The 17173-nt window shown below is 34.7% G+C and overlaps 1 protein-coding gene across 1 annotated transcript; it reads left to right on the plus strand.

Annotated features, from left to right (window-relative positions):
• Positions 1-8647: 8647 nt before the first annotated feature.
• On the plus strand, positions 8648-16063 carry LOC102602801 (probable receptor-like protein kinase At5g15080). The gene is made up of 6 exons (XM_006363856.2): positions 8648-9389; positions 11613-11947; positions 12059-12194; positions 14734-14870; positions 14943-15066; positions 15255-16063. Exons 1-6 carry the CDS (start codon positions 9206-9208, stop codon positions 15785-15787), a joined length of 1449 nt encoding a protein of 482 aa, XP_006363918.1. The 5' UTR covers positions 8648-9205; the 3' UTR covers positions 15788-16063.
• Positions 16064-17173: the final 1110 nt, after the last annotated feature.

The following is a 17173-nucleotide window of genomic DNA, read 5'->3' on the forward strand; positions in this document are numbered from 1 at the left end:
ATTCCATCATCGTGATTGAATTAGGTAGAATATATTTCCTTAAATGATCCTTACCGATAGATTGCAAATTTATTATTTTCTCTGCTTTGTCTATGTAACAATTTTATATTTGTAGTTAAGAATGTTATTCTTTAAAAGTTTTTAAGTTTGGAATCTTCCCAAACATTCATAGTCATTTATTTTTTCACTCTATTACCTTGACATTAAGAATGATCTCATGTAATTGTGTAAGTAGGTATTTATATTAATATATATTAAATATCAAAGACGTGGAATTGGACTTGGTCTTGGACTTGGCGCTTGGATCGGAGCTTAAAATAAATATTTTTATAAAGCTTAAATATTTACTCTATAAATAACAATGATTTTACAGACAAGAATAGTATATATATCTATAGTTCAATACAAACTATACAAAATAGGTCAAAAATTAAAGTAACCAAGAGAAAAAATAACGCAAGATAGAGATAATAATAGTTTATGTACACTCAATACTAATATTGTGATCATCATTTTTGAGAAATCTTTCCACAATATCTAGGCATGGTTGCAAAACAGTATTCCTCCATGCTTCGTCAACAACTTCTTTTCTATCTTCTTTGAAAACATCAATAGCAATAATATGATGCACCGACCACATTTTCTCATTTATTAATCATTGAATCTTGTCAAGTTGGTTACAAATTAATATACGAGTATTACGCTTGATACTTGAAATTGAAGCTTGAAGAATCATCTTCTTTGATTCATCATCTCCGTCTATATTTTTTTCTTCCCTTAAATATTTGGCCATTTCAGGGACACCAATGGACAGTCGGATTCCTTTGGTGTAATCTGCATCTGGAATGAAAATTTGCCTCACCTCATCCACCAACCCTGCATGCAACATAAATTTAAGAATAGTTTTATTTAGGTGAACATATATTTGAAAACCAAAAGTATTATTAAGAAAACTATATAAGAAAAGTTTTAGCTAGAGTCATTATTATATTTTGATCTATATATAAAATAACTACAAAAACTACCTACTAACCTTAAGATTAATTAGCAAATAAGCATATAAGAATTAAACAAATTAATCATATATTATTATAAGTGAGAACAAAAAAGGTTAAAAGTTAAATTACGGTTTTACCCCTACTATAAATTAAAATGTTTTAAAAACATTTAACTATTTAATTTAAATATTAAATTGTATCATTTTAATAAAAATGTTAACGACTTTTGCACTTCCTTATATTAATTTCAAATTAAAATATCTAATTTAATAATATTTATCATCTATAGTCTATATGTATACTAAAATTTAATCATCATATCATATATCATATTATATATTATTATTATATTAACATCATATCATATATCATATTATATATTATTACTATATTATCATATTTCATATATTATACTAAAAGTGGGACGAATGTTAGACAGAAGTTAGATTATCATTTTGTCCATATATCAAATACAAATACTATTAATCATCTAATAAATTGTTAATTAAATATTAAATAGTAAATTTTAATTACTACAAGGGAGAGACGTTGCAGATTAAGCCAATATCAAATTTATCAAATTCTTTCCGTTATAATTTATTCATGGTGTATGGTGAATTAATATTAAATTGTTATAAGTAATTATTATCAAGAAGACAAAAAGACTCCTAATTAAATTGTTCAATGAATTAAGGTGAAGACCAAAGGTTACATAATTAAGTAGGAAACTGGTAGGCCTCTTTTATTTGTTCCTTTCATCTCCCCTCACCTAAGTTTTTCCTATTTAAAGTCACCTAGAAAGGGAAATGAATTTACAAATCTCATGTCTGATCTTCTTACTAAAGTATGTTAATGTCATTTTCTCTTATAAATTAAGATCCATTTTCTCATCTTTGGTATATCATTTCTTTCTTCTTTTTTGATTTCCTTTTTGGTCATAGTCATAGACCGCAAAAGAAAAGTTGCCATCAATCTTTGTAGAAATGTTAAGGGCAATAATATTATTGTTGTATTTGAATCGAAGGCATTATGGTTGATTGATTAATTAATTGTAAAGAATGTTTGGAATGAAATAATATTTTTTTTATCATGTTGTATGAATTACAACAAATAATGAATTATTTGTACTATTTTATGTAAAGTGCTTATAGTGATGACCATTTATAAATGATTTTTTGTATTAGTTTTAAATGTTCTTTTATAATGTATTATTTTCTTATTCCTCTTTAGTTAAATATGTTCTCTGCTTATATAAAAAAAATGTGTCGAGATTACAACTAAATAGATATTACTTATTTAGACTTTATATAACTATTGGCGTGGAACAAGTACACTATTATATTTCTTATTTCCAAATGAAATTAAAAATTATCTTAATGAAAGATTAGATATTTTATTATATGCCAACTCATTTGTGTTTTACATGGATAATATGAAATATTTGAAAAATATTTTAAATGACTGACTATACATACATTTATAATTAGTTCGTTATCTCATGAATTAACATATTGCCTCTTTAATTAATAATAAAGAGATCTAAAAGTATGAAGTTCATTATCAATGATCCATATAAAATCAGATAACTATTTTAATTTTCAAACAAACACTCTTATTCTAACAATTATATGTGTAACACTAATAGGTAAAAATTCTTCCTATATCCACCAACATTTATACCTTTTAGTGCAACATAAATCCTATAAATACTTAACACTTACAAGTTAAACATTATAATAAGATGTCTAAGCACTTATGTGGAGCACAGTTGTTGTCATATACTATAAGTTTAGAGTAATGAATACACTTGGCTACACGCGCAATGCGCGTACCCAGAAACTAGTAAATACAATAGAGAGTGAGAGAGGGAGATTTGGGCCTTTATGATTTTGGGCCTCTTAACCCACCTCAACTTGTCTTAAATCTACCATAAAAAGGATGCCAAATGGATGAGCTTTTGGCCCAGATATATCTCAACCAGCTGCTGGAAAATTAGGGTCTTTGGCCCAATTTCGCTACTCTTGTATAGTGTATACACCGAGTGTATATCAAGCAAAATGTCATTAGTTGGTACAAAAACACATTAAATAATTAGCTTAGACGGTCAGAGATAACATATATCATAAAGGACTCATGCTTCGAGATTTTTCAAACTTAATAATAAATTAACATTAACTTAAACAAATGTGGAGAAGTGCACAAGTCACATAGAGAGGTTAAAACAATTCAAACCTCCATTCTAGAGATTTAAAAAAAAATCTCAAATGGGTTAGCAATTGAAAGAATTAACAATTTCATGCTTTTTGGGGTTTCCAACTGGAAGAGGAGTTTATCACCATGGAAGAAACATAGGATCTTTTAAGTTTATAATACCCAAAATCAAGGAATAAACACATATACGCCTAATTTCATTATACGGAAAACTCATCAAATGGCCACAAAATCAGAGAAATAATATTATACACACGCGAGATTTCAGAATACAAGAATTTAAATACATATCCAAAATCAAACAAAACAGAACAGCTTGAAAGATAAGAGAGGAACTGGGTTTACCTTTCTCAGAGCAGCAAATGGGACGAACGAGCAAAGGAGGGCAGCGATTCTTCCACAACAAAATTCGAATACAAACGGCAAACCAAGAAAATCTGAGCAGCGACCTTCTCGGAACTTAGAATGAGAGAGAGCTAAATATAAAATTCTTAAGTGTAAAACATCTATTGCCAAAGAACCGAACTCAAAACCTCTCCCTATGCTCACCCCTCCATAAACTGAAGGCAAAGATGGGTTTTTATAGAAGAAATTGGATTCGATTAGGGGGGGAAACAGGCAGATTTTTGAATGAATTTGAAATTCAAAATTTGTACCAAAATCCTCAATTTTTTGCTCGAAATCAAAGAAAAGGCTGATTCTTGCGTATGGGAGAGTACTGTTGGCACAATTTTCGGGTTTGGTCAACCGTGATTTGCTACTGGATTTATGGGGAAGAAGACGCGTGAAGAAGATGAATGCAGGTGGGGTCGGTTGGGTGATGTTGTTGTTGTATGTTGTTGCTGGAAATTGTATTGCTGATGGGTTGGGTTTTCTGGAAATGAGAAAGAAATGGGCTAGGTAATTGAATTGGAGAAGTGGGTTGAGGGCCCAACACTTGGTCTTTCTAAAAAGGTCCATGAAGTGGGACAAAAAGATGGTTATATTTGAATTAGAAAAATGACCAAATGAATTGCAAACTTAGTCCATTTAACTTTAAATTTTAGCCAATTTGACTCAACTAGTGAATCTGATTAAAGATTAAATAAAACAAATTAATATTAATTAATTGACGAGCTTCTTAGTCTTAACGAAATAAAATAATTAACTAAATTATAAACTAATTAATTTAAAGATATAAACTATTACTTAAACCAAACTAATTGACAAAATATTTAACTAAAACTAAAATCTTTTTGAGACAATTTCAAATATTCATAAAATATACTAATTATATACATGATTATTTAAAACATATATATTATTAAAAATTATAAAAAGTAGACAAAACTATTTAAAATAACTTGAAAAATATTTTGTAATTTTATTAAAGTTAATTATTTCAAATCGTTTGGAATTTAAGAAGCTTGATGATTAATATCTATTGTGGAGGTCCAAAATTAGGTATCAGCAATGGGTAGGCAGAAGAAATTTGGATACCGTTTATTCTGCTTAAGAGTCTTTTCTTTTCTCGAAAAATATTGCCAAAGGTGATGCGACTCCAATGGATGACTCTATTCTTAAAGACACTAGAGGCAGTAGCAAAATCCCTGTTCAGCCAACAATTCCCAACAATACTCTTAAATTCAGGATGTCCTAACCAGTAACTCTCTAACCTGAAGGATTTGGCAATAGAAGTGAGAGCTTTAGGGATTAAATTAATTAGGAGAGGGTTGTGATCAGAGTGTGTTTTTGGGAGATGAGTGACAGACGTGTTAGGGTAATGGTCCAGCCACTTATCATTGACAAAACATCTATCTAGTCTTTCTAAAATAAGGCCTTTGTGTCTCCCTCTGTGGTTGGACCAGGTATAACGACTACCCTTAAACCCTAAGTCAATCAAGTTATAGTGATTTATACAAGACCAAAAACAAGAGCTTCTAGAGCGATTAATAACATTACCTCCCCACTTATCCTGCTGTCTAAGAACCTCATTAAAATCACCCACAATGCACCAAAGATCAGAAGGACAATGAGATGAGAAGGAATGGAAAACAGATTCAAGGTTTTTCCCACAACATGTGTCTTTTGTAACTTTTTGTACTGGCGTAAATAATACTCAAACATCAGATCTTAGGGTCGGGGTATACCTGGATCATTGCATGCAGCTCCTGTTCAGATTGCCTAATGCCAGAGACTGTGACCATAACAGTGTTCCAAAGTAAGACTAAACCTCCAGATCTACCTATTGCCGGAACCTCCATGAAATCATCAAAACCAAACTCATCGCATAGTCCAACATAGTTAGTCATCCTAGTTTCCAAGAGAGCTACCATGCAAGGCTTATGGTTGTGGATGAGCTCTCTAAAATTCCTTTTGAAGGTAGGATTATTTCCCCCCTTAATGTTCCACACAATAAAGCTAGTGGGATTGATCATTGGAGTGTAGTGATTGGGGGGGTTGACTATCAGCGGATCGTCCTCGTCCGGAGAGCGAATAGGAAGTAGTGTTGGGGTCATCACTACTGCGTATTTGGCAAAAGTTGTGTTTACCGCTGGACGGAGATCGAATGAGCATTTCACCAAGGTCACTGGACATATGTGAACATACTTCTTGTCCTCCCTCTCTGAGAATATCATTAGAGCAGTGTGTTTGAGAGTCGAGATTTCGGTGAAGGAACCTCTCAGTCCTACTTCCTGCATTCCGCTCCCAGGTTGCCATAAAGGTGGCTGTTGAGTTTCCATCGAAGCTTGACTGGGAACTTGTTGTGCATGCCCCTGTAGTGGTACAGGAATCCATGGGAAGAAGAGAGGGTTGGCCGTTATGACCTCCTGGGGAGTGAAAAAGGGGAGTTGGGGAAAAGGAGTCATGTTCACAGGGGGGTTGAAGTGCTGCGGCAGATTCCACTGGGGTGGATGTTGTGGTAGAGAGCTGGTTCTACAGCCGGCGCTAGTGGATTCAACACATTTTCCATCCAGTGATGGTTCACATAATGTCCATGGACAGTTTCATTCCCTCTGTGATAAGTTGGGCCAAGAAGTTGGGGTTTTGAATGATTATCATGGTATTCACCCCATTTATGTCCATCGTAAAGAAGACAGCTTGATCTTTCAATCCATATTCTATCCAGGATTGCGTTTGATGGAGGGGGTGAACTGGCTGTGTTGTCACCACCATAGGGTGTTGTGCAACTTGTTGGGGAATGTTGGAGAAGTTGTTCATGTTTTGTCGAGTGGGGTTGAGAGGATGAGAAGTATATTGTGGGTATTTCCTTTTGTTCAAGGGGATTAGTGGTCTCAACATTGTTGCAAACACTAAGAGATATATTAGTAGAGATGGAGTGTGAGTTTAGGTGAGTGATTGAAGATCTATAGAGTGAGATTTATAATGACTGTTATTGGTCGAATTAGTTGTAGGGTTACTAGCCGGAAGATTTGGAAAAAGATTGTTTCCTTTCATTTGCATGTCCATCGACAATTGCCACTTGGCTACACTCTTCCGCCATTGGTAAGTTGTTTCTTAGGGAGGACGGCTGAGTGGTGGCCAAGAAATGTTTGTAGTTTTCTTTTTGAGTAAGTTTTTTTTGGGTATCGTGCTTTTGTAAAAAACCGTGGGAACACGCTAGAGACACGTGTCCGCTTTTTGTTGGGGAGCTCCTTCGTCTGTATCGAAGCAGATGAGGCATGCAAAGAGGCTTCCTGACCAGCCGCCTTCTCATGGGGCTTACCAAGATCGGAAGACGAGTGGACTTCCGCATTATCGAAAAGGATAGAAACCTTGTTAAGCGTTCCAGTGGAGTGATTTTTGGTGATTTTAACACTTTTGTATAATTTTTTAGCGAAGGTCCTGTTACCAATGGAGCTGGGGATTTGCTCACTCTCATAATGCTTTTTAGGAGTTAAATTTTTAAACGAAACGGGACTAACAGATTGAAAAGATAGTTTCTGGGTTGAGAGAAACTTACCTGATTCCGCCGAGAATATTTTGACATTGATACATGTGTTATCTTTTGTTTGTTGGTGTTCGGAATTGACACCCTGTTCTTTTTTGAAAGCTGGTGGCTTCCCCTTCTTCGTGAATGATACTGTTTGCCAGACATTGGTAATGGGGTGCTTCTCTTGGTTGACAGAGTCATCTTTTTGTAGTTTTTCCATTGTGGGGGCTGATGTAAATTGACATTTTCCTTGAACATGTCCTAGTCGTCCACAATTTTTACATAGGAAGCCTTCTCCCTCATATATTATCGCTTGTGTGTGAGATCCTATTTGTATACGATTGGTGACTGGAACATTCATGGGCACCTCCACACATAAGTGTGCATATCTTCCCCTGAGTGTAGCACTCGTACAAGCATCGACCTTTAATAATTTTTCCTATCGCCCCTCCAAATTTTTTCAACATAAAATTCAGTTGGGAGTTGAGGAAGCCTTACCCAAACAGCCGAATGTGTCAGTTTTGCTTCTTCATGTATGAAGTTTGGGGTAATGGCCGTTTACAAACCAGGGGGCTTTCTGTTTTATCCTCAACGGTTATGGAGTTATGGCATAATTCATTTAGAATTTTTTAAAATTGTTATCAAATTGATAACCCCATAATAATAAAAGCAGAGTCCTTATCGAATTGTTAACTAATAATTCATTATTCATAAACTAATAATACTTTTTTCTATTTAAATTATCGAATTTGATTCAATTTTGAACAACCTAATTCTTATCAACTCAATCAATTACACAAAGACCTTTATGTCGATTCTAATAAGTCTGTTTGTCTTTTACTAACCTAAAATAAAAATATTAACTGAGATTATTAAAAGTTTAAAACTATACAGGTTCTTCAAAATATGCATGATGTTTTATATATTTTTTTATATAAATATATAAGTAAGTTTTTAATTAGAATTAAAAAAATAGTAAGTACTAAACTTTATTATAGCTTATGATTAGCTGACCTTGTGGCTTGTATATACATCCAGGTTCGTTTAGTGCGCAGATAAAATAGGATATTAAATTATTTGATTAACAATATAAATTTTATTTTAGATTCAATTATTGAATATTTCATTTTATCTTATTTGATTTGAGATTATTTTATTTCATCTCTGACAATAGGATAAGTTAGTTTAGAAATTACAATTTCATGACTATAATTTAATACACGTATTCAGAGTTTATTTGATGTACAAAGAGATAGCTTATCTCGAGATTAATTTTAGAATAAGTTTATCACAAATTTAGTTGAGATAAAATCATATGATAACTTATCTGAAATTAATTATTTTGAACACTAAAAGATAAAATAATAATCTTGAGATAGTTAATCTTGTGATAATTTGTTTTCAACCGAACGAGGTGTCACACATACATTCCTGTACCTAGACATATAATACCCCCTCCCCCCACCCAAAACCACCCCCTACTAATTTTATTAATTACTTATAAAATAATTATTTTTATTACTATGTGTATCTTTTTCTGATTGAGGAGACAGAAATGGTCAGCATATTTGAGTCCTTTTGTTAAGATTTCAGTATCTTTGGGCCAGCAGACATTTTTTGGGGGCACTTTTTGAAGTGGGATTATCTGATACAGTGTTTTGGGACAAGTTTTCTTCTTTGAAGGTCAAGATGGGGTTGTTGATCTGAATCAAAATTAGCTTTTTTTTGGATTCAATGTCATATTTTCTTGAATTCTTGAACTGGGTCTGAGCTATTTCATCTGTATATTTATTATTTTTGTCTTTTTTTCCCTTTTTAATACTTTTTCTTCATCTGGGTGTTGGAGGATTTTGCTCTAAAGGAAGTGTATATATTTGGAATTCCCTTTTTGGGTCTCCATTAGGTCATGTTTGTGCTAATTAGGCAACTTTGGTTCAGTTGTTTAGCTGATAATTTAAGGGTTTGGAAAAAGATCAGATTTTTGGGGTTTGTGTGAGGGGGTTGATTTGAAGTTGGTACCTTGGAGGGTGAGTGGGGGTGGGATTTGATGATTTTTGAGTTTGTTTGTTAGTATTGTTAAACTATGGGATTAGGTGGTGATGGTGTAAAGGGGGAGTCTTGGGATGTAGAGAAATCAAAGGGAAGGAAGAAAAAAGAAGGGGATGAGGAGGAGACTGGCTGCTGGATGAAGTTGAGGTTTATTAGTAGCTGTATTTCCTCAAGATCTAAAGTTGATAACTCCATCAGTGGCATCAGCACTCGCTGTGGTAATTTCGAACTCACATTGTTTTGTTATGCTTGCAAATTTTAATTGCATTTTTCAATTGGTTTTCCTTGAAGAATGATCATATCTTGTAAATAATTTTGTCACATAGCATTCATAGTCGCTGGGGAAAAGAGGTTAGACGTAGAGGGTTCTTGTTAATGTTGGAAATGGTTATTTGAGTCTCAAGGGCTTGCCTTATTGTTATTAGCTTGAGACTGTTTGCTGCTGTGATTTTGAAGTGTTATTCTCCATTTCTTAAGTAGTGAAATGCATTGAGTTTTGTCAAATGGTGTGCAAGTAAATGTTTGAGAATTTGAGGTGGAAAGAAGCTTCCATATATTTCTTCTTTCTGTAGAAGTTGATGATGTTAACTCAGAGAAACTAATAATGAAGCCAATTTAAAGAAATTCAAGATGGGTAGCTGTATTCTGTAAGAGGCATTATTTCATTTGATAGATCAAAGTAATTTCTTTTTGATACATCTAGAAGAGGTATTACTAGAACAAACCTAGGGAACTTGTGAAGGCTCCTTTTTGCAAGGCCACAGTCATCTCAGGGTAACAATCTTTGTTGCTCAGACTCTTCAAAAATGTCAATGGTTGGGTGTTGGATTCTCCAAAAGTAGTGTTATTTTTGAGAATCCGACATGAGTGTGGCATCGAAAGTGAAGAGTACACGCAACTTAGGTAACAATGTTTGTGTTTCTGGATAATGATGTTGACATTAGCGTTATGCAGATTTATCACATCATTCTTGTTGTTATTGGTATTTTTTTTCCTTATCGCTTATGTTTGCCTGTGTCGCAATTTTCTCAAATTACGAATTCAACTCTGATATGTAAAGCTGCAAGATGAACTTAATTTGAGTCAACAATCAATGGCAAGAGATGAATCAATGCTTTGTTTTCTGTAATTCACCCTCACTCTGCTGATATGATTACCAAGTATAGAATTTGATTTAAATGGCAAGGTTATAACTCTCGGGTGAACGAAAAAACTTCCGACAGATTGTGGGATTTGTTAGCACCTCCTTCATTCTTGTCCTTGAGTTTTCATTTTCGTCTGAGCCTTGTGAATACCGGATTCTCACCATTTTGTGATTTCAAATTTACAATCACACACTTGATTTGATAGAATTAATATCTTATTCATTTTCTTTGTGGAGTCACTGACCAAATGTGGCAGCTCTTTTAAGTATGTCTGGTCTTAGATGGGTCATGCCTAGAATACATGTGATCTTGTGGGGTGCTGGAATAACGTAGGAGGTATTGTAAGACAAAATAAATGGTGGAATTTCATCCCAAAATACATATGGTGGACTGTGTGGAAAAAAGAAATGCAAGGTGTTTTGAGGATAGAAGTAGTTTAGTACAAAAAATCAAGATGAATTTATCTTGTCTTCTGAATTTTGGTGAAAAGAACACCACGCAGATGAAGCTGAAATGTCGGTACAATTTTTAGAAGCCTTGTAGGATTAATAGGGATGTTTTTTAATCATTCATTTTTGAATTGAAATTATGGCTGCTAGCACAATTTTTGTGCTGATGAATCTCAAAAAAATATCTTAGCCATTTTCTTTGTTTACTGAAGGAAGAGATGGTAAATTAGACTGTTAATGTCATCTAGTTATAGATTTGAACAACAGATTAAACCTTTATCTACTAATGACGCAAGCACAGACTACACAAAAAATTGAAGAAAAATATGATGTCATTGGATCATTGTTCACTTGGCAATGAGAACAAATCAATAAAAAATACGCACTTTGGAGACTTAAGCAATGCTGTATCACACACACACATAGTACTTATACAGTTGCACCTTTACTAGCTTCAGTAGCTCTTTCAAACCCTTTATACTATTCCTAGCTAAGAGGAAAATTTAAGGGTTTTTCAGGATTAAACTAAATATTACTTCCGGTTAAAAAAGAATGACTTAGTTTGACTTGGCACGGAGTTTAAGAAAATAAAGAAGACTTTTCAATCTTGTGGTCCTAAATTGAAGTTATGTCAAATGTACCAAAATGCCTTTAATCTTGTGGCCATAAACATGTTACGTGGAAAGCTGAAATTAAAGTGTTGCCAAAAAAGAAAAGGGGTCATTCTTTTTTAAACAGACTAAAAAGGAAAAAGTAGGTCAAGTTTTTTTGAAACGGAGGGAGTAACATATTTCTTTTAATGGTAATTAGTGCTCGTGGTCCTAATATCTTGTATCATTATTGGCAGAAAGTAAATCGACAAATGATACAAGCATAGACCAGCCTGTTGCTCCAATTATCTCATCCACAACTACAAGTAATGCTGAAAGTAATTCTTCCACCTCCAAACTCGAAGAGGAACTAAAAGTTTTTTCGCAGCTTCGGAAGTTCACATTCAATGATTTGAAGTTGGCTACAAGAAACTTTAGACCAGAATCCCTTCTCGGTGAAGGGGGTTTTGGTTGTGTCTTTAAGGGTTGGATTGAAGAGAATGGAACGGCACCTGTTAAACCAGGAACAGGGCTTACTGTTGCTGTGAAAACTCTAAATCATGATGGACTTCAGGGTCACAAAGAATGGCTGGTTTGCTGCTCTCTTGATCTTATTTAAAAGCTTATGTTATATCGTTTATTTTTGCTTCTTTTTTCTTTTTTTTCATGTATGCTTGTATTAATTTACTGTCTCATTTGGCAGGCGGAAGTAAATTTCCTTGGCGATCTCATTCATCCCAATTTGGTTAAACTAATTGGTTACTGTATTGAAGATGATCAGAGGTTGCTGGTTTACGAATTTATGCCTCGAGGAAGCTTGGAAAACCATCTGTTCAGGAGTATGTAATTGACCCTTTTCTGATATGCTTTACAATGTTGCATTCTTTGAATTTTGATTATATTTGAAGATCAGTTTGTAATATGTGTATTGTTAAATTTATCCACCCCCATCTCCCACCCCCCCCAAAAAAAATGAGAAGAGATGATGTTTTGTATATATTAATTATCGGAGATTTTTGCACACAAGTAAATTTTTAGGTAAGCTAAACATCATTTAAAATTAACATGCATCATGCTGACCTCTCCTCTGCAACCACTAATGCTTTAGTCACATGGCATATCACTACCTGTGGAGTATAACTTGAGCTCTCTTGTTGCTGTTTAACAATCTATGAAGATAAGATGAGACTAATTTATGTTCCACTACTAATTAGAAAATTTATTCGCTAAGATATAATACAATTCAGTGCCTCATAAATTTAAGGTCGAAATGGGAAGATGGAGTTCTCCATATTAGCAAAGCTATCAACAGGGGAAATGATTTTTTCACATTGTTTCCTGATCCCAGATCAAACCAGAGTGAGTTCCTCCATTTAGAAAGCAACCATCTTTTTGGGAGTCTGCTTTCTTTCTTCTGTTATCATCACAGATTAAAAACATGGGAAAGTTGAAGGCCTTGTGCAAAATCTGCATCCGATGAGTTTGAGGAAAAAAACTTAATAGGCAGTCTTCGTATTTTACTTTGGTAATCTCGTCAGCTCTTTTAGTCCTATATTACATACTTTGTATTCATGACCAGTGTCAATTTGCTAGGATGCAGAAGCTTCTTATGAGAATATATTTCCTGCTTCTAGTGTTTAGTTTCTTTAATATCATGGGAAAAGGTACTTTTTGTGCTAACAGAACAAAAATTACTTATGTCCTTGAGGGTACAAAAAATCTTGAAAAAGGTCTGGTCCAAACGTGATTTGACTGTTGACAATGTCCTTCTTTCGGGCAGGAGTTATTCGGTACTTGCGCTGGTGGGAAGTAGCAGGCACCTGGTGAATTAGTCGAGGTGTGCACAAGTTGGCCCAGACACCACCGTCATAAACAAAAAAAGAACTTGAGCTCACCCTCGAGTCTAGCTTAGCTTGATTGGCTGTGATACTCAACGCTTGCTTCACAAAATATCCATTTCCCATTAACCAATAAGATAGTGGTTAAAGAAATTAATCATATTTGATATTAGCCACATGATAAGAATGATTGATTTGTCTATTGAAATCAGCAAAACCTATTTCTATTGCTCGAAACTAAGCTATATATATCTATGTTATCCTTTCACTCCTAAGTGGAATCTATATTATTCCTGTTGACCATTTAATTTGTCTCTATCAATTACAGAAAACCTTGCAGCTACTGATTACTGAAAATGCAGATGAATCAATGTAAAGACAAGGTTGTGCGGAAGTGAGGATTTGAGTTGGAGGTTGTGATGATAGTGATGAACAAAAGGATGGTGATATAGTCTGAGTGAGTTTTTGTGTGTAGGTCAGCGAGAGAGAGAGAGAGAACTAGTTTGTCTGAAGAACACCCGTACCGTAGGTTGGAGAAAGAGAAAAAGGGGTTTGGCTGATACAGTTAGAGATAGAAATAGAAGAGAGCACCCAAGGGTGTGGCCTAGTGGTCAATGAAGTGGTTGAGAACCCTGAGGTCACAGGTTCAAAACTCCAGCGGAGACAAAAAATACTAGGTGATTCTTCCCGTCTGTCCTAGCCTTGGTGGAAAAAAATACCTGGTATCTATTGCTGGATACCATTGCTGGCGGGAGGTGGCAGGCATCCCGTGGAATTAGTTGAGGTAGGAAAGCTGGTCCGGACACCACGGTCATAAAAATAAAATAAAAAAGAGGGTTTGCTGCTAAGTTTAGGTTTTGTGTGGGAGGGGACATTCTATTCAGGAAGAATGGCAAGTTAATCATCCCATTCAGAAGAGCAATAACATTTTATGAAACATAATAAAAGGATGTGACACTGGGTATTTTGATCATTAGGCTTGATCCATCCTTAAACTCGAGAAAAACCAAGTTGATACTGCATGGGTCAACCCCTGTTAGACCCCCTAAAATGAGGCATTTGAGATTGGCTTCTTAAGGAATATTATAGGATTGCTTTAGACAGATTGTCAATTGACATACATGTCGGATTGCCTTACACTTTTGCAAGTATTCCTTGATCTACGTTTTGGCAGTTATAGTTCATGTATCTTTCAGCTGAGTGATGCAATGCATGAGCCTTTTCAGTACGATCTATGGTTCAGCTACTAGCAATCATAGTTGGGAGGGTTTGGTGATTCTTCGGAAAGACAAATGGTTACACCAAAGGCTAACCTTTATTTGTCTTGTATGCATTTTATGCTCCAGTTTTCTGCATTTAGCATATTTCTTGAATAACCAAAATATGATTTTCAGTATTGCAGCCTGTATCTGGTGAATTGATGTTAGTACTTACGAAGTTCTAGAACAAATGTTTTATGTTCTTATCTGTGATTTCTGCTGTAGATGTCATGCCTTTGCATATCCTTTATGATACTTTGTAATAATTTATTTATTATCAGGGTCCCTGCCTCTTCCGTGGTCCATCCGCATGAAGATAGCATTGGGTGCAGCAAAAGGTCTTGCTTTTCTTCACGAGGAAGCAGAAAGACCAGTGATATACCGTGATTTCAAAACGTCCAACATTCTTCTAGATGCGGTGTGTTCAAACACATTGGCAAATTGATCTCTCGCCCATTTTTATCATTCATCTAATAACGCATTCTCTCAGGATTACAATGCCAAACTTTCTGATTTTGGACTTGCCAAAGATGCTCCAGAGGGCGACAAGACCCATGTTTCTACTCGTGTCATGGGAACATATGGTTATGCAGCTCCAGAGTATGTGATGACAGGTAAGATTGAGATCTCAGTTGCTTCTTTCTTCCTACAATGCTTGCCCACTTTCTACTTGGACGGCCCGCTCAGCTTTATCAGATTCTCTGTGTCTCTTCAAGTCTAACCACTGTTGAAAAGCTTTTGAATGTTTCTCACATCTGCTGAGTGGAACTTTAATTAAACGTGTACCACTCTTTGGTCTCAGGACATTTGACATCAAAGAGTGATGTCTACAGTTTCGGTGTAGTTCTGCTTGAAATGATGACAGGTAGGAGATCCATGGACAAGAACCGGCCAAACGGGGAACACAACCTTGTTGAGTGGGCACGGCCACATTTGGGTGAAAGAAGAAGGTTTTATAAATTGATAGATCCTAGACTTGAAGGCCATTTTTCAATAAAAGGCGCGCAGAAAGCTGCACAGTTGGCTGCACGATGCCTTAGCCGGGATCCCAAAGTCAGACCTATGATGAGTGATGTGGTCGAAGCCTTGAAGCCTTTGCCAAACCTCAAGGACATGGCCAGCTCCTCCTACTATTTCCAGACGATGCAAGCAGACCGAGTTGGATCAAGCCCAAGCCCAAATACAAGAAATGTCCTTAGAACGCAAGGATCATTCTCAAGGAATGGACAACAACAACAACAACCAAGAAGCCTATCGATTCCAAATGGTGCTCATGCTTCTCCATACCGTCATCAACTTTCTCAGAATTCGCCAAATCCAAATGGCAAACCATAGAATTGGATTCTGCAGTGATCTGTTTTTACCATTCTTTTCCTCAACCCTCTATGAATATATTTTGTTGTGCCAACATTTATGCTTGGGTGATTGACAAGGGAATAGGAGTACACATCTTACATGTTGTGATCTATGAGAGTGCTTAACTCCTTGAAAAGAGTGTGGTGTAAGCACCATGGAGTAAATATATTTGTGTCAGATAAATCACTCTTCCTATTTTATCTTCAGCCCACATCATAAGTGGAACTAGCAAATAAAAGGGAATTTTTTTTGTTACTTGCTCATGCTTTCTCCAAAAGTTGGTCACCTTTGACCTACTTGATCAGCGTAAGTCTGGTGCACAAAGCGTCTCGGGTTTACAATGATCTAGGGAAAGTCTGCACCCTAAGAACATAATGTAGACAATCCATCTTGACGCAAGCAACAATAGTTGGGTTTACGACTTCAACTATCGACTTAAAAGTATACAAGAACAATTTTACTATTGCTCCAATATCCATTTCAAAAGTTTTAACCAGGAGTAACTCTTATTATTGCTCCTAGGTCTTAGGGGTGTATATGATCGGGTGGTTTGGATTTTTCAAATATCAAACCAAATCATTTGTGTCAAAATTTTAAATTTATAGGCCAAACTAACAAAAGTCGAGTTTTTCAAATATCAAACCAAACCATTTGTGTTGAATTTTTAAATTTAAATCAAACTAAACTAATAAACCACGGATTTTTTTTGGGATTTTTCGGTAAAGTATTCATACAGACATATAATTAACTTGTGCTCTAAATATTTCTTCAGTCTAACTCCAACCAAAACTCAACTATCTAAGGTGTTTCTTAAAAAAATAATTCAAAACATGAGATGAGTGATGACACTAAAATATTCAACAAAAAATAATAATGAAATTGCGTAAAATAAATATAGCAAATTGATAAGTCATAATGAAAATGATCATAATTTAAAAGTACTAAATCATGCTAAAATAAGTCTAATAAGTATTAATTACATGATTAAACATTAAAGAAAAATTAAAATTAGGTTATATATTTTAAATGTTTAAACCAATGTAAAATTAAAGAACGAATATTCAATATTATTGTCATTCTTAGAGTTGAATGAATTATTTTGTTAGCATTAGTATTGATTTGATTTTGAATTGAGCTTTGTTAGAGTTACTAATATCTAGGGGTGTACAAAATCGAACCGAAAATCGAACCAAACCGCAAACCGAGTCCAACCGAAAAAAATCCGACTAGTGGTTTGGTTTGACTTGGTTTGGTATTGAAAAAAAAAAACTGACTATATTTGGGTTGGTTTGGTTTTAACTAAAAAAAATAACCCGAGGCCAAACCAGCCTGACATTATATATATAATTTTAAAATTTTATTTTA

This window comes from Solanum tuberosum, unplaced genomic scaffold (assembly GCF_000226075.1).
Source record: "Solanum tuberosum cultivar DM 1-3 516 R44 unplaced genomic scaffold, SolTub_3.0 scf00467, whole genome shotgun sequence".
NCBI classification, from domain to species: domain Eukaryota; kingdom Viridiplantae; phylum Streptophyta; class Magnoliopsida; order Solanales; family Solanaceae; genus Solanum; species Solanum tuberosum.

What these genes read in the sequence shown, in the direction of transcription:
- LOC102602801 (XM_006363856.2), top strand. Translation starts at nt 9,206, where the DNA reads ATGGGATTAGGTGGTGATGGTGTAAAGGGGGAGTCTTGGGATGTAGAG. An exon ending in GGAAAACCATCTGTTCAGGA is followed by an intron (nt 12,195 to 14,733) that starts GTATGTAATTGA and finishes ATTTATTATCAG; the next exon opens with GGTCCCTGCCTCTTCCGTGG. An exon ending in TCCAGAGTATGTGATGACAG is followed by an intron (nt 15,067 to 15,254) that starts GTAAGATTGAGA and finishes CTTTGGTCTCAG; the next exon opens with GACATTTGACATCAAAGAGT.